Source organism: Pituophis catenifer, unplaced genomic scaffold, assembly GCF_029215685.1.
Source record: "Pituophis catenifer annectens isolate HBS135680 unplaced genomic scaffold, rPitCat1.0.hap2 SCAF_3, whole genome shotgun sequence".
NCBI classification, from domain to species: Eukaryota; Metazoa; Chordata; class Lepidosauria; order Squamata; family Colubridae; genus Pituophis; species Pituophis catenifer.
In genome coordinates, this window is record NW_027256883.1 from 152,496,429 (window position 1) to 152,521,302 (window position 24,874).

The following is a 24,874-nucleotide window of genomic DNA, read 5'->3' on the forward strand; positions in this document are numbered from 1 at the left end:
AGAGGAGAAGTGCAATTGTATACATGCCCAATCAGAAGTAAATCTTCCAGATAAGAGTGCCTGGAGTTGCAGGATATCCCATTGATCTGAAGTGGATCAATTCCATTGAGCATGTGGTTAGGCTGAAATAATATTTGTGTGTATAGATTGGTGTGCTGTCCATTTTTGGCTTCATAATTGCTAACAGAGAGCAATTCTTTTAAAACAGTACAAGAATCCTCTTTCATCTAAGAAGCAGGAGGGGATGTTGAGGCAGAAAAGGGAGCGGCAGCATGGAAAAAGTAGCTCCAAATAACTCCACAGTCATGGTCAAGCTAGGTAAATTATCACCAAACGGCATATCGCATCACCACAAGGAAAAAGGACTGCACTTCAGTTATGTGTCGTACATCAAAGATTGGAATTTAAGAGAATCAATGATTTAATCCCTTCTCTGTAAAATGAACAGACTTGAAATGAGATGTTCCATAGCCGACTGGTGACAAGCTAGTTATCCAAGGACTGGCTTTCTTTTGAGTTTATCACGTAGATTGAGATGAAGTTGTTCCAGGGGCTAATTTATTTAACAAGGTTTTTTAAAAAATCCTAAAGAAGTGAAGGGATTATTTCCATTTGGCTACCAAGGGTGGGATTGTCTAAAAAGTAAAACGAGAACATGCAACGATGCAATCATGTCAGTTTAGAGTACAGGTATCCCTCGGCCTATGACCACAATTGTGCCCAGAATTTATGTTGCTAAGAGAGAAATTTGTTAAGTGAGTTTTGCCCCATTTTACGACTTTTCTTGCCACGTTTGTTAAGTGGATCACTGCAGTTGTTCATGGTTGTTCAATGAATCTGGCTTCCCCCATTGACTTTGCTTGCCAGAAATTTGCAAAAGATGATCACATGACTCTGGGATACTGCAACCATCATAAATATGTACCAGTTGTCACGCATCCGAATGTAAATCATGTGACCATGGGGATGCTGCAATGGTCACAAGTGTGAAAAATGGTCATAAGCCCCTTTTTTTCAGTGCCGTTGTAACTTTGAACAGTCACAAATCGAGAACTACCTGTACTCTCTGGAAGCTGGCCTTAAGCTGGCCGTATGAGCCAGGGTGGCGCAGTGGTTAGAATGCAGTACTGCAGGCTGACTCTGCTCACATTGGCAGGAGTTTGATTCCTTCAATCCTGACCGGCACAAGGTTGACTCAGCCTCCCATCCTTCTGAGGTTGATAAAATGAGGACCCAGATTGTTGAAGGCAATATGCTGACCCTGTAAACCGCTTAAAGGGGGCAGTAAAGCATGCTGAAGTGATATATAAGTCTGAGTGCTATTGCTATTAAGTGCAGAGTGGAAACAGGATCAACAGGGTGACACCTATGTTGAGGTTGATTCGCTGGTGGGCTTTTGGATCCAATTTGAGATGCCCGTAACCCTAAACAGCTTGGCATCTCTGAACTTGCAGGATTGGCTCTCCTGACCAGAATCTGCCAACCTCCCAAGAGGGGTTTATCAAGATTCCATCCCTGATGAGATCAAGGGAGAGGGAACACAGAGATATACAGTACGGACTTTCCTGGAGGTGGTCCCCATATATTGGAGTACCTTACTACAGATTGATGCAGTTGTGAAGAACAGCAGATATACTAGTTTTGGGTTAACTACCATGATCACTTTTCATTTTATTTCAGTTCTTGTAAGTTTCTGGCATACTACAAAAGTTGCAGACTCTACTGTCTAAAAGAGATTGCTTTCTAGATTGTTGTAAGATAGAAGAAGGCTCTTACCCAATCTTGCATACCACCACTTGCTTCAAATGATGATTGGGCCAGCAATTTTAAACTTCTTTAAATATACATGTTTCTCCATTATTATTGATCCAAAACATACTTAGTCCACAAAAAAAAATAAGTCCCATGTTTTGGAATACTTATGCCATTGTACATCCTCCAAATCTTCAAGAGGTATATGAATCACTTTTTGTGCCTTTGGACAAGCATCTTCACCGACAAAACTCCACTTTGCACTTGTGAGCGAGTTTCAGGATTGTGCTTCAAAGAGAACACGAGCGCCCGCACAGTCCTGCGGTAGGACGTGTTAATGAGATGGGAAGAGAGATAAAAAGCTTCTTGCTCAATATTTTCTGCCAGCAGGTGACCAATCTGAAAACAGAAAGTAAGTAAGAAATGAGATCCTTATATTTAATAAGGAGACTAAGCATTTGCAAGGGAGGTGGTTTCTTAATCAGCTCAAACAAGGAAATTCACATCACAAGTTAAACAGGAAGAGCAATTTCATTTCACTGCAGCAATTAAAGAATAAGGCTGTGTGGTCAGTTCCTGTTTTGTTTTTCTCAGTTCAACAGGAAAGTAATCTGTAGTCAGCCTGGGGTCTCAAACTCAAAAGCAATTAATGAATGGAGGAGTACCATTTCCAATAATAGTGATTTCTGCTGGGGTTTTAGACTACTCCAACACCAAATCCTAGATGCTCTGAATCCTTCACAAAACTGAGTGGCAAGGCTGTAAAAGAAAATGGAGACTCTGTGTATGTTATGATCAAGAAAACAGAAAAGGACTTGTTAAAGCATTAATTTTGAAGTCCGGCTTCAGCATGTGCCCAGCTATATACAATGAGATATCTAAAGAAGCAATATCAAAATAAAATAAAAGCAGCTACTGCCTACAAAAAAAAAGGGGGTTATTTCATTTTGATTATTGGTATCACAGAACTAAGGAGACTCCACTTTATCTTATATTATTTTACAGCCACTGTGGGCATAACCTCATCACACTCAACTGCAACTTATACCCAGAATGATGTTGTTAGTTTTCATTTACATTGAATAACTTATTCCTACTGGAGAGAATTACTGATCATGGTACCTTTGCAGAATTGTGAGTTTAAAGCGCATATTCCCAAACTCACTTTTCCAATTATTTAGAATATCTTGTCGGTTTCAAAATCACTGTCACTTATATGAGTGCTTTTTCTAACTGCTCTGCTGATTTATACGTCTGTCTTCTTAGCAATATCTCATATGAGAAAATTCAAATAATGTGTACAGTATTTACTATCAAGCTTCAAGTTCACTTTAGAAATGAATATTGACCAGAGTTGAACAGATATGATATGCCTTACTCTAACACTGCTGGGATCCAGCCTAAGCAAATCATACACCTATAGTTTGAGCTCATAGCTCATTGTATTTTACTTGTTTTACTTATGCAGCTGTCAATATGTTCCCATGCTCAACAGCAGGGAGATACTGTAAAGACAAATGTATCCTTTTTCCAGTGTAACAATGCCAGGGTTAAATGTGTAGGAAATTACAGATAAATCTTCATTTCATTTATATGTAAAAATGTAAAACCGGCTTCCATAAAGTAAACTGAATCATGTATTCCATCTAAATTATTACATACAGTATATGCATACATATTTAATTAAAATTGTGTCTACTCTAATAAGCTTTTAACATTTCTTATTCTGGACATTTGAATATATTCCCCTTCCTGCTAAAATAGCTGTGTATTCTTTAAATTATAGCTATTTCGTGTATATGATTTTAAAAAGCCAAAACACCAAAAATATGTGCAAGGCCAGGGAAGACTGATATGGTGCAGTACAAACTTTTTTTACAAGGCTAGGGAAATATGTCAAGATGCTATCCCTCTGAGAATAAATATTTCCCATTGTATCCTGCAATAAAAGTCTATGGCTATGTATTTGTTTTAGTAGGTTTCTTTCTGGTCCTTCAGTAAAATCTATAAAAGTAACTGTTTTGTTCAAACAGAAACAATACTACAATCATAAAACCAAGTTAAAAGATGAAAAAATAACTGTGATTTGTTAGCATGTAACTTTAAAAATGGAAGCACTGTTTTATAGTTAGGCATATATAAACAGTTTACACAAAATCACAGGAGTGGTAAAATTGTTGGACTTCTTATGCCTCATGGGGTTGCCACCAAAGACCATCAGGAAGCATCAGATGGTCCAGAGAGCAGTGGCACAGGTACCGTAGTTATGGACACATCTCACTATTCCCATGAAACACTTATTCTCCATGATATGCACTGACTTCCAATAGACTTCCAGATGCAATTCAAGATACCAATTATCACCTTAAAAGCCCTACATGGCACACGACCAAATTACTTGAAAGATTATCTTCTCCCAAGAATATCTGTCTGCCTCACATACTCCCACAGGGAATATAAACTCCAGATTTCTTCTTTTCCTTCTCATGGGACCCTAGAACCATGCCTTTTCTATAGTTGCCATGTTCTTTGGAATGGTCTCCAATCTCCACTCCATCATATGACAGGCCTCAACTCTGCTCACTTTTAGAAAAACTATCTGGCTCTTCCCCTCAGCATTAAGGGCCAGTTGAGCGAGAATCTTTCCTCGTAGTTGTTCTGTTCTATTGCTTGATCACCATTTTATATTTATATATTGCATATGTTTAAGCAAAAGCAATAGCACTTAGATTTATATAACACTTCACAGTGCTTTACAGTCCTCTCTAAGCAGTTTACAGAGTCAGTATATTGCCCCCAACAAGCTGGGTCCTCATTTTACGGACCTTGGAAGGATGGAAGGCTGAGTCAATCTTGAGCCTGGTGGTTTGGGAAGGATTTGTTTGTTTTTATGCTGTACCCTGCCCAGAGTCACAGAGTTTTGAGTTAGTGGCCTTACAAATCTTATTAATAAAATAATAAATATTCTACAGTAAGTGATAGCAATGCAGATTCTTTTGACTTTGGTTTAGCATGGTATAAATCATTGTGACTTAAAAAAAAACATTTTATGGCTTAGCAGGTTCTCCTCAGATTGCTTAGCACTTGGGTTGCTGGACTGCTGCTTTGGGCCCGCTCTATGTACACCTGCATCTAGATATATTTTTTTAAAAAGTAGACACTTGATATACATCTTTTAACATGTGACTATATTCAGTGAGAAAAGTGAGAAATAGTGAAATGTCTTACAATTTAATTGGAGGAATTTTTTTAAAAAAACTCAGCTTAAAAGTGAAATGTAGATATTTGTGTAACTACTGCCATTGAATCTGTGCACTCACTTTTTCATATATAAAATATTTATAATATGTACAACACTGTTAAACTAGTTCCGCAGTTAAGCCTGACTAGAATCACTGCAATGTTACGCATCTGTCTGAAAAACTGTGGGCAACAACTGATGATTCCAACTCATAATTTGGTTTACCAAGCTTCTGACGTTTTAGCTCCAGGGCCTGCTGCTGTCTTCTTAACAAAACAGGAGGGCATAATTTTTCTGACCAAAGTTGATAAGGAATAAAAGCACTGCCTCTAAATTTTGCTTTGTAGTCTTTCAGTGCCTTGACATGCCATTTAAAGGATAATTAATGAATTCATTTAAAAGGATAATTATTATGGAGTTTAATAGAGCAAGCAAGCTGGTCATTAAGCTCAGGGAGAATCCTTGTTGTGTTCATTACGTAAGGGTACCGTAGGGAGCTGATATTTACCATCACTTTGTACACTATTGACCCTCTCTGTAGGGTCTCACAATAAACTCTGATTTACAAACATTTAATTACGGATATAAGGCTTGCCTGAAATATAGACCATCTAGAGAGATGTAGAATATCTAGACAGGAGACCACTATTATACATTGCACATAAAATAATAACTACACATTTACATATTTCTTTTCTTTCAAATGATTTCCTAAATGACTACATAATGCTGGATAATAATTTGTTCAATTGTATTTCACTGAACTGATCATAGTCAATTGAGATTATGTAACAGGTTAAGCTATAAACCATGATTTACAAAGCGCAATATATTTTATTTGCACAATATGCCAATCCAAAACAAATCACATTATGGCTAAGCATGATTTGTAAACTCAGTCCCAAGCCAATAGTTGTGCTGCTTCTTGAAATAAGGCTACAGTGGTGAAATAAAGGCTCTTTTCTGTTGTAAACAAGCAGTTAATTCTGATATCACTTCAGCAACAGGCCCAAAATGATGTTTATTTCTTGAGGCCTTCCAGCACATGACTGAAGTAGGTTTTAAAATATTTTATTCCTTCTTCTGGTTTTAGACTTCTGTCATGCTTTTGTTGTTTCAGCTGATTTTATATTTCAATTTATTGCAGTTGATATTGTTTTTATGATCCTCCTGGGCCACTCTGGGAGTTGTGTGAAGCAAAAGTACAAAACATTTTAAATGAAATTATGATTGCAGCTACTCCAGAGGAATGCGTATGGATCCGCTTCACTAAAAACGAGTAATAACAAATATTTGACTGGATGTTATGGGTAGGTACACAGGAATAAGGAAAAGTTATAGAGAATGCATTTCCCTCAACAGTATACTACAACTGGGTTTTTTACTCATTTATTTATTTATTAAGAACATTTTTTATGACCACCCAACTCATTTAGGGTGACTCTGAGCAGTTTATAGAAGTAAAAGAAATAATTGCAGTCTCCTCAATGATCCACAAGGTTTCAACCTCCACTATCTGCAATTTATACATTTATCTTCTCTATTGTTTTGTTCTTTCTTTAATCTCTGCTATCAAGACAAAATGGCATGTTATATCATAGTAACAACCAGCAACCAAATTCAATAAATATAGTTTTCTACCACCACCATAACTAAAGTACCTTCTGGGGGGTAAAAAGGTCCTATTGGCAAGTTACTTGTCAATAAGTAACTTTTGAATATCAACTTGTGATTTATGTAGAATGTTTATTGCTACTTTCATTCCCTCCTTGTCTAAATGGATGAAGTCAGAGTGAATTTTTTAAGATTAGCTGAACCTATCTGAAAGTTGATGTCACTTTCTTAAAATGCAATTCAAGAGAAGAGGAGGAATGAACAAACTGATTGTGGGGTGTTTTTTTAAGAGATAGAGAATTTGTTGAAATATAAGGAAGCCAAAACTAAGCCAGTGTTGGATTTATCATCTGTTCCTTCAAACTGAAAAGCAACTTGTCTTCAAGGACATCAATTTTTGCATCTGAATGCCTGCCATCTAACTTCAGCTGATTATTTTGTTAGAAAATTTACAGTGTATGGCTGCCTGTCTTATATGATTGTAACTCTGGATGATGTACAGGAAAATAACCAAATGAAAAGCTCAAATAACTGTTGAAACCAACATTATCAACAACAAAAATCAACATATCAATAGCGTATAATAGAAGAGATGTTGCTCAGGGTTGAACTGTGAAGTTCCCAGTGCTCTTTGGTTGTTTGCTGGCAGACGATTCATTACCCAATGGTTTGCTTTCGGTATTATTGTAAATTGGCCAGAGTCACTTATAGAGTGAAATGGGTCATATAAATAAATTTGATAAATGAATAAACTAGGTAACATCATCAATGCAAGAACTCCACAACAACAAAGTCAGGATCCATCAACACACCCTCCTCCTCTCAAAGAATAGGTTTATCTATCACCCTGGCTCAACAAAGGTAATAGGGTCAGAGCTAATTTGTTGGGGCAGAGTGAAGATCATTACAAAGGGTATATGCCCCATAAGGGTCCTAGGTCCCATTATATGAGAGTGCTTCTGGAAAGGGGCCTGCATCATACCTATCCTATTAGAGCATGTGAGTTGGGAACAAATAATATGAGAAAAGCAGTCCCACAAATAACGAAATAGTAATTTTAGGCTACAAAGAAAAGCTATTTGTTAGAAATTTATTATGAAGACAGACACATTACCTCGAGTTCTAGAGCTTCTGCTAGTAGCTTCCGGGCATTCTGTCTCAGGCCCTCTGTTCTGGGATTACTCCTGACTTCAATTAAAGGTCTATTTGAGTGGTTTTTAATAAAACTTCTCCACTCGGTGTAGACCTCTTTTGCAAGAGTGGCCACATCCTGGTCCGGGTGTTTCCGCATCTTATTCACTGTATGACCTAGAAGTAAATTAAAGATATAGAGTACATGGTAGCATTGAATAGGATGTTGGAATGTGGGGCAAAGCTGAAAAACATCTTTTTTCTTTTTACTGCTGCCACTGCAATGTAGAAATCCTGCTCAATGAAGAGCAATTGGTTGCTGTGGCATCTATTCCCAAACCAGAATTATTATTATTACTATTTTTTGAGACCCATTGTGACATGGAGATTTAGCAACAGAGAGGAATTGGGAGAAAGGGGGGGGGGATTCAAATGTGGCTTTCCTAGAAATTGTCTACTTCGTGACATCTAAAATAAATTGAAAGCTATTTTGGGACTGTAACTCAGGAGGAGCAATTAAAATAAGCTCCATGAGCACAGAAGGGGAAAATGAAGAAGGCATTGTTCTGAATGCTTGGTGGTTTCTATGTTTGTTTGTGTGTGTGTGTGTGTGTGTGTGTGTGTGTGTGTGTGTGTATTTAGAGATGCAGCTTGATTGACAGAGGGAAATATTTATCATTTGAAGAAATCCTAGGGTGATAATGCAAAGGGCAGAACCAGGACCAATATTAAACTTGACTGAACCCAGAATTTAAATAAGTATTAATTAAATCAGTATGATTACTCCCCATGTATAATTTTTCCCCTTTGAACATTTCAAACTACATCTTAGATGCAACTTCTCCAAAGACTCTGAGAGCTGCATCTTAAGTTAGTGGCTTTGATATGTGAACAGATAAGTGCTCGATTTACAACAGTTCATTTAGTGATTGTTCAAAGTTACAACAGCACTGAAAAAAGTGACTTACAACAGTTTTTCATACTTACCACCACTGAAGCATGGTCACGTGATCAAAATTCAGATGCTTGGCAACTGACTCGTATTTATGATGGCTGCAGTGTCTGGGGTCATGGGATTACCTTTTGTAACCTTCAGACAAGCAAAGTCAATGGGGAGGCCAGATTCACTTAATAACTGTGTCACTAACTTAACAACTGTGATGATTCACTTAACCATTGTGGCAAGAAGGGTCGTAAAAATAACATAAATTTTGGATTCAATTGTAGTCGTAAGACGAGGACTACCTCTTCTAAATGCTTAGCATTTTATAATTGAACTGTCCCAATTTCCCACAATTCCAGCCTCTCCTGACAGAATATAAAAAGCAAATTGTTACCTATTTTCGTTGAAAGCAAAATTTCCTTGGAGGGTATTTTCTTCTTTAACTCCATCAAGGCCTCAATTAGGTTCTCCTTAGGTTGAATTGAAAGCTCCAGTACGGATTTCCATCTTTTTATATCTTCTACAACTACCACTCTCTAGGAAAGAAACCCATCATTAGGAGCTAGAATGAGGCACACATATTTACTGCAAACTCATTTTCTGTGCTTTCTGTCAGCAAACAGTGCCGTTATTGCCCTCTAAATTATTGATGATGATGGACAAGTCAAATACAGAAAATCGGATAATCCACACAGATGAGTACTTGTTTCACAGCAAGTCCCTGATATAAAGTGAGTGAAATCTAGAAAGCAAAATCAACTCATTAAGCTGCCATCTTCAATTCATTTACTATTCTGAGAGTGCGTAGAGCAAAGACTCCTCATAAAAATATGAGAACGCCACATAATGTTGTCAACTACACGATTCTTCACTATTACCGAAACTAAACATGCACTTGCTTGCTTTTGCTCTCTTGGCCCCAAACACATATTAACTGTCATTCCCCCCCGCTACACTGCTGTATCTGTTTCGCATCGTTCATATTCTTCTGATTTATTCCTCTACAAAATAAAGTTTTTCACTGCTCTCTTCCTTATGAAATTATATTATTTTCTCTTCCTAAAGATTTTTCTTTTCTTCTGATTAATTTTTAAACTCTTCCCACTTCATTTAACTGTTGAAGAATAAACAAGTCACATAAATAATTAAAAGATTTCTCTTGAAGCAGCTTGGATGCGATATGCTGAGAAAAACTTACCAAAAAAAGAAAACTGAGCAAAAAAAACCCCAACTAAAATAAATTTGGATGCTTAAAATTTCCTTTTTTAGTAAGTATTATTCTTAAAAGAAAAAAAACTTAAAACAACAATTTTTTTCAGATTATTGCTTTGTCTTTTGAAACTGCTAAAATAGGTGTTGATTGGAAATACTTTCTAAATATAGTAGTTATATAATTTAAAATGCTACCCCATTAATGTGAAAATACATTACATTTTTCAAAATGCTCATTAATTTTTAAATTAGTTTGAATTAATTTCATTTTGACCTGATAGCTCAATTTTTCAAATGAATAATTTTACTTTACTAGGAAGAGTTATTAAAACCAGTTTTATGGGAGGCAAACAATAAATGTGCTGAGCTGCTAACCAAGGTAAGTATCGCTGGAGAAGCTATCTCATTTGATTTCCTTGCGTCCATTCTGAAAGGTAAAAGCTACATTTGATATTATTACTACGTTTGATGTTATAATTCTTCTCAATATGTTTTTGCAGCTTCACTGAACCTCCATTTTGGCCAAACTTTTTCCAGAATGTTGTTCAATCCATTTAAAGCACGGGTGTCAAATTCGCCACGTCATGTTGCCGTCACGTGACGTTTCGTGACATTTTCCCCATTCACGGAGCTGAGGTGGGCGTGGCCTGCACCGGACACATCTGGCCTGCAGGCCACCAGTTTAACACCCCTGATTTAAAGTATAAATATTTCTTAAAACTTTAATAAAATTTATTCATTATTCTTTGAAAGGTTACTTGGGCTGATAAAAAAAATTAAAAAGTTATTTTTGAGATGTTTTATTTGGATCATATACTGAAATTACAGGGTTCCAGAAAAGTTAACAGTCAAGCTTGTGATATTTTTGTTAATGATATTTCTTTGTATGAAAAAATAGGCTTTTCTTGTAATCCCCCCCATCCCCCCAGCACCGATTGCCCTATTGGATTTTAAATACATATTTTAGGAAACAGTTCTAGCTTTACAATTTATCCCTTCAGAAATACTGTCATGTTGTTTGAAATCAAAGAAAGAAATCTAAATTATTACAATGCAATTGCCGGTAGTATATTTGGGAAACTATCTGAAACTTACCTTTAGAGATTCTAATGTAGCTTGTTTATAAACCTTTTTCCCAGGATCGTTCTCTGTTGGTTCTCCTTTAGTTCTGGGTGTTCTTATAACAAATTTATCCATCATCTAATAATCCATAAACAAGGAACAAATAATTGCTTCTAGCAAGACGGTAGTTCTGTATGAAAGGAGGGAAGGAAGGATGATGTACTGTCTTGGTCTTCCTAAATGAACTGAGATTAATAGTGATCTTGCAGTTTAAAGTAAAAGCAGAAAACCTGTAAATAATGTAAAAGCATCTGTGCTCAAAAATAATATAATATTTAATAATAATAATATTTAATAATAAATAATAATAATATTTAATAATAAATAATAATAATAAAACACGAGGCTTCAAATGTGTTGCTGGGAGCATGAACTGGGTACCATTAAACGATGTTCAAGCCAGATCGGGACCTCTTGAATTTCTGTCGTTGTTGAGAAGCACAGTTCTTGGCACTTTTCACTTGAGTTTTCTTATAAAGTAATAAATTAATTAGGTAAAAGATAATGGAAGACGAGCTGCATCTCACTTGGGAAAAAACATTATTTGTCCGATGCCTGTTAATTGCCGGAACTGCATCTCCTTCCGCTTCTCGCCCCAACCCTCCCACCTCCCCCCCAACACCACTGGAACTACATTTCCCAACAACGCTTCACTTTCAACCGACTTTCCGGCCCTTCCAGATTGAGCATAGAGTTATAAAAATTAGAGTAACCACATCCTTCACACACACAGAGAGAGAGAGAGAGAGAGAGAGCTGCCTGGTGGTGTTTCTGTTATGGGAAAAACCATTCGCTGAGGGGAGGGGAGGGGGAAATCTATGAGTTTAACGTAATGGCGATTGGACAGAGAATTAACTTACAAAGGAGAGTGTTTACGCAGTTACATGGTTGTGTGGCGCTACCTGTAAACGTATCTCTCTCTGCCATCCAATTGGTCAGTGTTTGTCAACCTTGACAACATTTTTAGATTTCAAATCTCAGGATCTTCCCCCACCATGTTGTCTGAGGCAGGGGTGTCCAACCTTGGCCACTGTAAGCCTGGAGGACTTCAACTCCCATAATTCCCCAGCCAGCTTTGAAGTCCGCCAGGCTTACAGTAGCCAAGATTGGAGACTCCTGGTCTGGAGGATTCTGGGAGTCGAAGTCACCTATATTAAAAGTTGCCAAGACTGCTTAACTTTGCAGTAAGGGAAGAAGATGCCCCTGACGATGCATATTGATAAAATAAGTGGAATAAAACTAGGTTGCGAGAAAGACTAACTTTTCTCTTCCTTTGTAAGCTTTCTTCTCCCCTCTCCCTTTATTAATGTTTAAATTGTAGGGCTAGTATCAGTGTAGTCTGTTCTCAGGTCTACTTTTTTTTTCCTCGGGAGAAAAAAAAATCGTGGCAGAGAAACCCGGAAGTCAACTAAGCGGTTCCAATCCATTCGTAGCTCTCAGGCGCTCTGGCGTCCAGTCGGAACTGGGAAACTCAAGGTGGGAGTAACAAAAACAAACAGTCGAGGGAAGGAGTTGTGGGGGGGCGGTTGGCAACAAGATGGCGGCGGCGCGACGGAACCGTTTAGGGTCTCTCCTCCTGTTGGTCGTTCTGGGCTCTGAGACGGCTTGGGCTGACCTGGAGCCCGCTCAGAATACCCTCTCCGAGGCTTTTGAGCCGGCGTTGGGAAACACGCTTCTGTGTCAACGGACGTGCCAGAGCACTTATCCGCTCCATACCTACCCCAAGGTAAGAAATGGGAGAAGCGGCGGGGGTGGCTTCTCCCCTAAAGCAGCCGCGGCTGGACAAATGGTTTGCGGGGCTCCTCCTCCTCTCGGGGGGCTGGTTAAATGGGGGGGGGAGATTTGCCGGAATGAGGAGTCGAGAGGGGAGGTGCCTCTGTTTCCCCATGTGTGTGTGAACACACACACACACTTATTTATTTTTATTTTATTTATTTTGTCGAGTACATAGATAATATATTATTATATATGTATATATAATATATTAGATAATATATAATATATTAGATAATATATATTATATATTATATTATATATTATACACACACTTATTTATTTTATTTTATTTATTTTGTCGAGTACATAGATAATATATATGTATATATAATATATTAGATAATATATAATATATTAGATAATATATATTACATATTATATTATATATTATACACACACACACTTATTTATTTTTATTTTATTTATTTTGTCGAGTACATATTAGATAATATATATTATATTATATATTACACACACACACACTTATTTATTTTTATTTTATTTATTTTGTCGAGTACATATTAGATAATATATATTATATTATATATTACACACACACACTTATTTATTTTTATTTTATTTATTTTGTCGAGTACATATTAGATAATATATATTATATTATATATTACACACACACACACTTATTTATTTTTATTTTATTTATTTTGTCGAGTACATATTAGATAATATATATTTATATATATATAATATTAGATAATATATATTAGATAATATATATTATACACACACACATTTATTTTGATTTATTTTGTCGAGTACATATTAGATAATATATTATGTATATATAATATATTAGATAATATTATATTATATATTATTTATTTATTTTATTTATTTATTTTATCGGATTTATATGCCGCCCTTCTCCACAGGGACTCAGGGCGGCTCACAGCAATAAGCGACAGCAAGACCAGATTAAAATTCAAACAATAAAAGAAACTAAAATTCCCATTAAAACCCCATTCAATCCAGTATATTATATATAATTATATATTAGATAATATATATATTAGATAAGCATGAATTGAATACATAAAATAAATACAATTAAAGGGAACATTAGGACAGGGACGGTAGGCACACTGGTGCTTTTATGCTTGCCCTTTACAGACCTCTTAGGAATGGGGTGAGGTCAACAGTAGTCAGTCTTAGGTTAAAGTTTGCACGACAATAAAAATTTCAGGGGGGGGAGAGATTTAGAAACGGGAAAGGACACCATGCAGACAATATGCTAAAATGTTGTCAATGAAAGCAGGTTGGGTTATTATACAGGTAGTCCTCGACTTACAACAGTTCATTTATTGACCATTCAAAGTTACGACAGCACTGGAAAAAAGTGACCTAATGACCGGGTTTTTTTTCCACACTTAACGACTATTGCAGCATCCTCAATGGTCAGATGGATCAAAATTCAAACGCTGGGCAACTGGGTTCACTTTGCAGTGTGCCTGGAGGGGGTCATGTGATCCGCTTTTGCGTCCTGACAAGCAAAAGTTGATGGGGGAATCCAGATTCACTTTAACGACCATGTTTCCAACTTAACGAATGCGACGATTCGCTTAACAACTGCGGCAAGAAAGATGAGGCAAACTCGCTTAAGTGTTTCACTTAGCAACATAAATTTGGGACTCAGTTGTGGCCGTAACTCAAGGACTACTTGTACCGTGGAAACAGCCTCTGGTTCTTCCTCAGAGCAAGACAGAGAGGCATCTTCTCACTCCTGGCATGGGGAGCACCACTTTGGTTGTCCGTGAACCCCTTTAGCAAACGTAGGGCCTGCCTTTCTGAAGAGTGCTTCTCCAAGGTCTCAGGCTCGGTGCTGGTGCTTTCCAGATCAACGGTGGAATACAGGTAGTCCTCAACCTACGACCACAATTGAGCCCCAAATATCTACTGTTAAAGTGAGACATTTGTTAAGTGAGTTTCGTCCCATTTTGCGACCTTTCTTGCCATGGTTGTTAAGTGAATCACTGCAGTAGATCAGTTAGTAACACGATTGTTAAGTGAATCTGGCTTCCCCCATCGGTTTTGCTTGTCAAAAAGCTGCAAAAGGAGATCACATGACCTTGGGAGACAGCTACGGTCGTAAGCATGAACCAGTTGCCAAGCATCTGAATTTTGATCACATGATCACGGGGCTGCTACAAAGGTACTAAGGGTGAAAAATGGTCATCAGTCACTTTTCATTGCTGCTGTAACTTTGAATGGTCACTAAATGAACTGTTATAAATCAAGGACTACCTGTAGAGCTTTCTAATCCCAGCTCAGGTCATTGTCAGCTCAGGTGAGATGTAGGAGTTGCTACACATCTGGAGTGTGCCATATTCTGAAAGATTGAAATCCACACAGACACAGACACATATTTTTCTCCTTTAATTTGTTGGCATGGAACAGATGACATTCAGTTGAACTTCTTTTTTTTGTAAGAAAGGAAAAGGAACGAGTAAATTTCTTCCTCTGTATTGTTCCTTTCTTGGCCGATAGATGGGGCCCAACTGATCTACTCAGAATGAAACTCCAGTTTCTAGTTTATATCAATTCATTAACCTATGAATAAGGTTCTCTGCTGCCTCCCTAATCTATGGTGGTAAGGATCATATTGAGTGGTATTTGCATATTCATGGCATCTTATTTATGTTTCTAGCACTTTTATTTGTATGTTAAATAGTGAAGGGAATATGAAATTGGAACACTGAGAAGTTATCTTTCTAATATCTTACCGTGTTTCCCCCAAAATACGACATGTCCCCAAAATAAGGCCAAGCCTGATTTTTCGGGTGGCCCTAAATATACGCCCTCCCCCAAAAATAAGCCCTAGTGAGGGGCTGGGCATGGCCAGCACAGGAAGCAGCCCTTCCCTTCCCCGGTCACCTCACGGAGGTTCAGCCCCTTAATTGCTGCCCGCTGAGCCAGCGAGGGCTATGCAACCCAGCCCAGATCTCCAGCTGCTGGCCTCCTCCCCCTTTTCCTGCCGATTGTTCTTTACTTGGGATTGCAGCACAGACATACATCCCCAAAATGCTCCATCCGAAGCCTTCAGCCTTGCAGTCCTGGCAGGGGTGTCCGTCAAAGAAAGAATGGTCTGCGTGTGTGACATAGAAAGAGAATGAAAAAGAGATCTGATCTAACCTTGCAGAGTTATCCAGGGTTGATAGCAATGTTCTCTCTGTCCCCCTCCCCTCTCTCTCACACACGCACACACAGGTCCCTCATCCCCCAATCCTCCCAAGGCAGCCACATCCCTGCAAACTCCTGCACCCCCCGTACCTTCTGCCTCCCATGGCACCGACTTTGGACCTTGAGCGCCTGCTCCTGCGCCATGGTAGCGGCCCGCCTGCTCTCACCTAGGCGCTGCGTCTGCATAGCCTACACTACCAAGCCCCCCCACACACACACACAACAGCAGCAGCAGCAGCTTCACTGCCCGGAGCTTCCTTGGCAGGGTGGCCAACAGCAGCAGAGACACCTCCATGCACGGCGGGCGGAAGTTGGTGGCTGTGTGGTGGGGCAGTCAGGGAGAACTACAACGGTAGGCCTGACGCATCCCGCAGCTGGGTGCTGGTCTCTCAGCAGAGATAGCTGAGGTGCTGCAGGTGTTGCTGGTGCTGCTGCCTCCGCCTGCAGAGGCCCCGGCCAGCCCCCTGCAGCCAAGCTCAGCTGTGGGTGAGGAGCGTTGGCTGTGGCTGGGCCGGCCGAGCTGTGTCTGTCGGGGCTGCCCTCGCCGCAGCTGCCGGGCACCTGGAAAGAGTAAAGCTTCTGCTTTTGGCTGCATGCAAGAAAAGCAGCAGAAGCAGCAGAAGTCTTTCTTTTTCTCCCCCAAATTCTGCCTCTGCAGCTTCCAAATCCCAGCCAGGGCAGCAGCCGCTCTGGGAGTGTGATTCCCACTCTATGGTGATGGCTGGAGCTGGAGCTGGACTCTGCAGGGGTAGTTGGCCAAGGCTGTGGCTTCTGCACAGGTGCTGGTGGTGGGCGCCGGCGGCATTGGCTATGAGCTCCTCAAGGACCTGGTGCTTACCGGCTTCGCCCACATCGACATGGTGAAGCCTGGGAGGTGTGCAAGCGGGGCGGGGACAGGCACTCGCACGGCTTGGTGCCTTTGGGCCACTCATGTTCTACACACACACACTGTGGGAGGGGAAGGGCTTGATGGCGGCTCATGGAGGGAGCCTCTCTCTGCCAGACTCCTGGCTGTGAGTGCGCAGGCCACCTGGGGCCTCCTGCACCCCCGAAATAAGACAGCACCCCTGATAATAAGGCCAAGCCCTTATTACGGGGTTCAAAAGAAAATAAGACCCTGTCTTATTTTCGGGAAAACACGGTAATATTTATACATTTTGTATATATTTTTTTATTATAAACCAATGTATTAAACCATGGCATTCATCAGCTGTTATATCGAACTTATCAAAACTTGGTCTTTCTGTTGAAAATGACATAGTGAAACAATTTGAAATATCATAGAAGTTAAATTGTCCAGGATATACTTTATATTTTGTTATATACCGTATTGAGAACTTTTACAATAAGGTTATCAAAATCATTATGGTGTCTTTCTTGACATTTAATTATCAGGAAGAAGAGCTCTATGCATGTCAAAGAGGTTGCAGATTATTTTCAATTTGTCAGTTTGTGGATGATGGAATTGATTTGAACCGGACCAAGATGGAATGTGACTCTGGTAATATAGTGACTTTTTCGAGTTATAATAATTTTTTTCCCCAAATGTTTAGAGGAGTTTAGAGGAGTGTAACTTGGTAAATTGCAAGGAGGGTGTTGCCTAATCACAAAGGACACATAAGGCCTTCATGCAAATGAAATATAAGACAGAATGAGCCCCAAGTGCCAAGAAAAGATTAGCCCCCAAATCACAGCAAACTATTATTTCACAAAAGAAAAAGTGATCGAAATTAGAATATCTACCCTAGTTAACAGACAAACATACTGTAACTATCCCATTTTCAAACAGACAGCCAATACATACTCTAGGCAAAACAGTTCCTATAATAACTGATGCAGAGCTCTACCAAGCCCTTCCCAGCTTACCAATTAGTGGTTAGAGCCACTAACAGCCTTCTGTTTTAGAAAGCCTTGTGGCTGGCTTCTAAAACTTCCTTTACCCCATTCTCCTTTCTGAAAAATTTTCAAGATTTACACATCAGAAAAAAGGGATATAATGCTTAAGCCATTTATTTTTATTTATTTAGTTCAGAGAGGTAAAAGTTAATTCAAAGGCTTATTGCCTTTTCACGAAAAAGTAATCGAATGGTTGATTTGGCTTATGACATAAGCCCAGTGAAGGTTTGCTTGCTTTCTGTTTTGATAACACTCTTCTGAAATCTTGTGCATTACAGTGTGGCACTTTATTCAACTGTAAACCCTACTGGCTTGACTAGTATTCCCCTCCCAAGTCAGTATGCATAAGAATAGACCCTTAGTTGATGTGTTGATACACATTTATGGGAAGTCTCTATTTTTCCCTTGTAATTTGTTTACATGGTTTTTCTGATTACATGCTTGCCTGATGTATAGTAAGTTACATCTCAAGAGATTTTAAAAAATAAAAGGATCTGCCTTCTACAAACAAAGGATCTACAGAAAGCTTTACCAAATTATTTCCCCTTGTCTCTTTTTAATATTCTGTCATTTAGTTATCTTGGATTTTGTTTACAGATTGTGAATGTTAAAATAGTTTGATCTCAGTTTGCATTTTTAAATACTGGCATGTTCTATTAGTATGGGTGTCAAGAAGTAGAGTCCAAAAATAATAGTATTAAATAGTGGTTTCATCTGTGCTTCATCACTGCTATGGAATCTGCAGTCCTTAAAACTGAGAGAATTGATGTTATTTTGCAGCATGTACTGAGGCATATACCTCCCAGTCTGATGAGCAATATGCTTGCCATCTTGGATGCCAGAATCAGTTACCATATGCTGAACTGAGACGTGAACAAGTAAGTAATCTCAACTGTTAAAGCAGAAGCAGTTGAAGTTCACTGCTTGTACTCCTATTCTGCAGCTAATTTACATGCATGTATAAAGAACACTTTTTTTAAAAAAAAAATCAACTTTTTATTTGTAGCTCATGTCTTTAATGCCAAAAATTCATCGACTCTTCCCACTTACCCTTGTAAGATCCTTCTGGAGTGATATGATGGAAACTGCCCATAGCTTCATTACCTCTACCTGGACTTTCTATCTTCAAGCTGATGATGGCAAAATACTGATATTTCAGGTACTTGCTAACTTGTGTCACTAGAATGTAAACGGGTTTGTACAAAGGTGCTTCCAATTCAGTTGTAAATTAAACTCTTGCCTATTTTTTTAATCTTAAATTAATTAGGTTTGTACTTTAAGATGCTTACGAACTAATGTATCTTGAGGAAGATGGGTAGCCCAGAAACACGAAAAATAAATATTTGTTTGTTTGTTTGTTTGTTTGTTTAAACAATTACAAGTAGATCTCAACTTCTCTCCGGAGAAGGGCAGCATATAAATCAATCAATCAATCAAACAAACAAATAAATAAATAAATAAATAAACAAACAAACTTCAGACTACAATTGAGCCCCAAATGTCTGTTATTAAGCGAGACATTTGTTAAGTGAGCTTTGCCTCATTTTACAACCTTTCTTGCCATGGTTGTTTGTGAATCAATGCAGTTGGTAAGTTAGTCATATGTAAAGTTTCCTCATTGACTTTGCTTGTCAGAAGGTCAAAAAAGGGGATCACGTGACTCCAGGACACTGCAACTATCATAAATATGAGTTAGTTGCCAAGCATCTGAATTTTAATCATGTGGCCAGGGGGATGCCATAACAGTGAAAAACAGTCATAAGTCACTTTTCAGTTCCGTTGTAACTTCGAACAATCACTAAATCAACTGTTGTAAGTCGAGGACCACCTGTAAATAAATAAAATAAATATGTGACTGCTTAAACTAAAATTATTAACTCCTGTGTATGATGATTTTAACTTTGTACACATCTTTTACACTAATTTGAAGATTTTATTATAATTTCAGTCCAAACCAGATGTTCAGTATGTACAAAGTCCTGATCAGGAAAACCAAGATTTGAAAGCATCTTCACTAGCTAAGACATCTTGTAAGTTACCAGAAAAAGTTGGGGACTATAACAGAAGTAATTGTGGATTATGAAAAGATGTTTTTATGCATTTATGAAAATGGTATATTTTTTTAAATTAACAATTTAAGATTTCTTATCACCCTTTAATTGGTTTTCTGTACTGATGATAAGAAAATATAGAATTGAACATCAGATAAATTCAGTTTAATGACTAGAAACGCCATTATTTACACAAAAGGGGAAACTCGCTGTATGTGTGGCATGAATGAGTTCTGCCCCTCCAGAGTTCTGCTGGTAATTTACAAAGGCATTCATGCAAGTCTACTTCCTCAAGAAGAATTTCCTAATTGTAGACATACTGGTTAAGCATGTAGATGCCTTCCTAAATGTCACTAGTTAGACTTCAGAACAACTTTTAGTTTATATTAAAGCAGCTGAAGCGTATTTTTAAATGAAAAATAGCTGCCTTGGTGGCTGAACTCCAGCAAGACATAGCATGCTCATAAAAATGTAAATATGCATATCTTTTTAGATGCTGTTTTCTTCCAGGACTTTTTTCTAGCAAAAGACAAACCAACTTTTTAGTTTTAGTTTATCAAAGAAAAAGCACAATGTTTAGCACAGCGATTTTTCTGGAAGAAATAAAGCTGGACAATTAGTAACAGTAATATTTACAACTTGAAAAACATGCATAGTAAAGGAGCTGAGTGTGCATATACACTTGTCATATTTTTCCTTTTTTAAAAAGCCTAAAGATGCAAAATGTATGGGGGGAATAGTTACAATTTTAAAAAACAAAAGCACAATTTTATAATTTAGGGAAAACACATGTGGCTGGATCCTATTTTGGAATAGGTCATTCCATTTTTTTCTTACCCAAAGTGAACTGAACTTCATTGATTCTAACAAAATTATGTGAGATGCAATGGTAATTATCATTTTGCTGTACCAATCTGTTGATTTCAGTGTATGTATGAGTGTGTCAGTGTGTAAGCCACATCAGTCAGACTAATGCTCCACAATTTATTTGCTTATGAAGCCTGTACAATTTTGCTGCTTTTGAAAGGTGACAAGATCATATCTAAAATATCTACAATACATTATAAAAATTACCATACGAATCACTGAGAATGAAAAACAGTCATAGCAAATACTTTTAATTAATTATATTCAGTCATGCCAACACATTGATGGATTTGTTCAATCTGCAAATGCTCTATGAAAATATTTCAAATAGGGTATAATACAAGTTTTCTTTGGCATTTGATACCCTCTGTTTAACTTTTTGTTAAACTTTGCTTAACTTATTATTCCAGAATAATTTAACACATAGACTGAAAGGTGCAAAGGTTTGCTTTATATACCTATGATTTCATGATTAAAAGCTCAATAAAGTTTTATTATGATTTTTTTCAGTAGACTTACATTTGGGAGGACCACATGCACGTAAAGGATCTTTTGATAAGGATGAAACTGAGAGTTTCTTCAAATGTATTTCAATGTATGTATTTTTGGTATATGGAGTAATAGAAAAGTAGTATCTTTAGTTACCTACATTTAAGTTGACTAATTAACACAGTTATGTTTTGACTTCTGTTGAATGATTCTTGACCAAACTTTTAAGAAATCAGCACCTGGTTATTTATGCTATACCCAGTTATTCTGTAAAAGTAGAAAGCTGCACCATAAAGGATCATTTTTCCCTTCTCGACTGACATTCTTTATTTTTCACTGAATACTGCTTTCAAATCCAAACTGTTCTGTACTATTGTTCTCTAAGTGATATCAAATTGAAGCAAAGCTGTGTATAATGTTGCCGGCTAAACGGAGTCTGAGATATGCTAACATGCCTATTATATTAATGAGAAATTGTTTTGTTGGTTTACTTTAGATAGTTATGGGTATTAGCTACGGAGCAAAGTATGATTTGACATCCTAGCTTGTCGCAAGCATTCCTGCTTCAGATGAAGTAAAAATTTATGATTAACTAAAGTTTTTTGAAATTGTTTCAGTCACAATGAGGAGAAAAGACATAATACATACAGAACAGATTGGACTATTGATGGATAAGATCTGAGTGTACAGTATTTTCAGTCACAAAAATGCTTCTTTACTTTTCTAACAAAAAGTGAGGCATTACTGGCAAGCCTTTGAATTTTTTACCTCCCCTACTTTTATTCCTCCAAAAGTTGTGGATGCTCCAACACTGGAGGTTTTTAAGAAGAAATTGGGCAACAATTTGCCTGAAATGATATAGGGTTTGCTGCTTGAGCAGGGCATTAGTCCAGAAGACCTCCAAGGTCCCTTCCAATTCTGTCATTCTTTGGAGTTGGGGGGTTGGAAAATAGATATGTCAAACCTCTTCTACTGCCTTTTTTCTAAATGAACAGTTATGCCAATTAGTATTTGGCTTTATGTTGGCTGTCTGTAATTATTCCTTACCTAAAACGGAGACCATTTGAAATTCCTATATTTTCAAATATACTCTTCTGAAACTACATTCAGGTTGTTGGGTTTAAATGTAAGAGCAAATTAGTTTTCAGTCAGGGAAATAATGTATAGAAAATATTTTCAATAAACCTCCAATTGTTTTAGGAATATTCTGTTTTCTTACCTTCTAGGAATTCTGGTTGGATATTAACAACCACTCTTCTCCTGTCTATACTTGTGTTGCTGTGGATTTGTTGTGCAACTGTTACTACTGCTGTTGAACAGTATGTTCCATCTGAGGTAAATTGTCACTTTATGTTATGCTATGGCTTTTATTCAGATTTTTTCTGATGGAAATATGTGATCAAATAACCCTCTTGTTAGGATTTGTAAATAACCCAACATTATTCATAAATAAAATTATTCATTCCTTTCATAAAATAAGCATGCAATTTTAATATCTATTTGGTTTGTAAGAAATATTAAGAAAGGGGCTTCATCAAGTGCGAAACACAGTGATCTCTCAGGGGCTTGTGGCCATCTTGGGAGCCTCCATATATACATGGCATACATGTATCTCCACAGATAATAGTTCTGCTATGAAAGCTGCAATTAAATGGCCCATTTTAATCCCATTTTGTTTTCTTTTTCTAGAAGCTGAGTATCTATGGAGACTTGGAGTATATGAATGAACAAAAATTGAATCAATATCCAACTTCTACTCTTGTAATAGTAAAATGTAAAGCTGATGAACAAGAAGCAGGACCTCTGCCTACAAAAGTTAACTTAACTCAATCAACAATATAAAATGGAAAAACAGATTTATTAATCTAATTCTTTGACTTCTGTTAATTCTGGTAGCTTTTTAAAATTGAAGAGGCCTTGGAATAAGTTAGCTAGTATTTAGATTCAAACAAAATTGCAGAATCAAAGAAGAAATGGAATTCAGCCTCTTTCAGCAGTCAAGCAAATCACATGGGGTACAAGGAGTTTGTAGTGCATTTACACTTGTCTATGTTTTCTTGGATTACTAAAAGTCCGAAGTATTTGTCTATGCATTGACATTTGTATATTATGAACATATGTCAGAAAATATATTTGGAATCTGTTTCAAAAAGTGTAATAACTTTTTGGTAGTCAAAGGCACTTTAAGTTATCTTAGCTGTGGATAAATTAAATGACTGTAGCATAGCTTGCAAACTCTTTACCATTTCAAACATCTTTTTTTCCACAACTAAAAATAATTTTTTGTTAACCTTATGCCTGTTTCCTCTGTTGAAATAATTGTGGGCCAGAAATAAACTTTAATAAAATCCTTCTAGATATTAGAGTGTCACTTGCATTGCATTCCATAACAAGCCTTATAAAATTAGACAGCATTCTCTGTATGAAAGAAGAATATGACTAGAAATTTTGTTTGACTTCATCTATGAAATATTTAACATGAACTTAATGGACTTATAAAGTAGAAAACATGATTTTCCTCTCAAAAGTTCTTCCCTATCCATATTTTTATGTTCTAGAAAATGCAATTGAAAGCTATTGCCTTTAAAATTAAATTTGATATATTCATGCGTGTTACAGTGGAAATTTGTTTAGTATTAAAAAGAAGGCTCTAAAATCTTTGTTCCATGTTAATAGAATATTTTGGAAAAACACCCCTGAACAACTACAAAAGACTAAATATTGTCTCTGGACTGTTTTTAAAAAACAAATATAACTCTTCTGAGCATTAGCTCTTAGTATACATGATAACTTCTACTATATTAATTATTTTTATTTTAATTTGCAGGCATTAATTAAATTGTTCTAATTACTTCAACTAGAATTGCTTTACATTATTTCTTTTTGAATTCCAACTTTTTATGATGTTTCTGTCTCTCAGGTGCAGCTCTAATGCTAAACACAGGTTACATTAAACATACCTGTGTAGGTTGAAAGAAAGTTGTACATTCTCTGTTGGAGGCTCTTTAATATATTACAATGAATTTGTTCAGTGTGAGAAACATGAACAAAACCATAATCGTCATTCTACAAAAAAATCATTAAAAGAGCCAGTAGTTCAGTTTTTATAATATTCAGCTTTTCTTTCTTTAGTAGGCAAAGCCTACTTCAATGATCTTATTATACAAAACGTAAGGTTCTGCTCTGAAAACAATTCTGAAAATTCCTCAAGCAGGTTAGATGGAAGAACTAAGGCTTTCTATGCTAGATAATCTCACAATAGAAGCAGTCTCTAATTCCCTGCTATCAATATATCACCATAGCCTATTAAAAATGAAGCCAATTGTATAGGATATAGGAAATACAAGTGCAAAAGTTTCAAAAGCTAATGAACCTGCTAATTAAAAAAATTCCCAGAACCTCTGATCAAAAGACAAAACTAGTAGAAAATCTAGATTTGAATGAATTTTATTTTTTGCCCTTCATCTCGGAATCTTCAGGAATAAAATTTGAAAAAACAGAGAATATGGTTTCTTGGCGGGGGTTTTTTAAAAAGGAAAATACTGTGTGTCACAACTTTTCAAGATCATTTTGATCCTAATG

At 37.1% G+C, this 24,874-nt stretch overlaps 2 protein-coding genes across 6 annotated transcripts; one reads left to right on the forward strand and one right to left on the reverse strand.

Annotated features, from left to right (window-relative positions):
• Positions 1 to 1,639: 1,639 nt before the first annotated feature.
• Positions 1,640 to 11,597, reverse strand: TCEANC2 (transcription elongation factor A N-terminal and central domain containing 2). Of its 5 annotated transcripts, none has more exons than XM_070939524.1 (5): positions 11,397 to 11,597; positions 10,989 to 11,093; positions 9,076 to 9,217; positions 7,722 to 7,915; positions 1,640 to 2,151 (listed from the first exon to the last, which is right to left on the reverse strand). In XM_070939524.1, the coding sequence occupies exons 1-5, from the start codon at positions 11,397 to 11,399 to the stop codon at positions 1,963 to 1,965; spliced, it is 633 nt and encodes a 210-aa protein (XP_070795625.1). In that variant the 5' UTR covers positions 11,400 to 11,597; the 3' UTR covers positions 1,640 to 1,962. The 5 variants fall into 5 exon arrangements, with proteins under 5 accessions (XP_070795625.1, XP_070795628.1, XP_070795627.1 ...); XM_070939527.1 differs by having other exon boundaries at positions 10,989 to 11,145; XM_070939526.1 differs by having other exon boundaries at positions 10,989 to 11,200.
• Positions 11,598 to 12,482: 885 nt separating this feature from the next.
• TMEM59 (transmembrane protein 59) lies at positions 12,483 to 23,652 on the forward strand. Its single transcript, XM_070939530.1, has 8 exons — positions 12,483 to 12,741; positions 17,385 to 17,490; positions 18,666 to 18,763; positions 18,892 to 19,044; positions 19,834 to 19,915; positions 21,314 to 21,398; positions 22,519 to 22,627; positions 22,982 to 23,652. The coding sequence occupies exons 1-8, from the start codon at positions 12,553 to 12,555 to the stop codon at positions 23,132 to 23,134; spliced, it is 975 nt and encodes a 324-aa protein (XP_070795631.1). The 5' UTR covers positions 12,483 to 12,552; the 3' UTR covers positions 23,135 to 23,652.
• Positions 23,653 to 24,874: the final 1,222 nt, after the last annotated feature.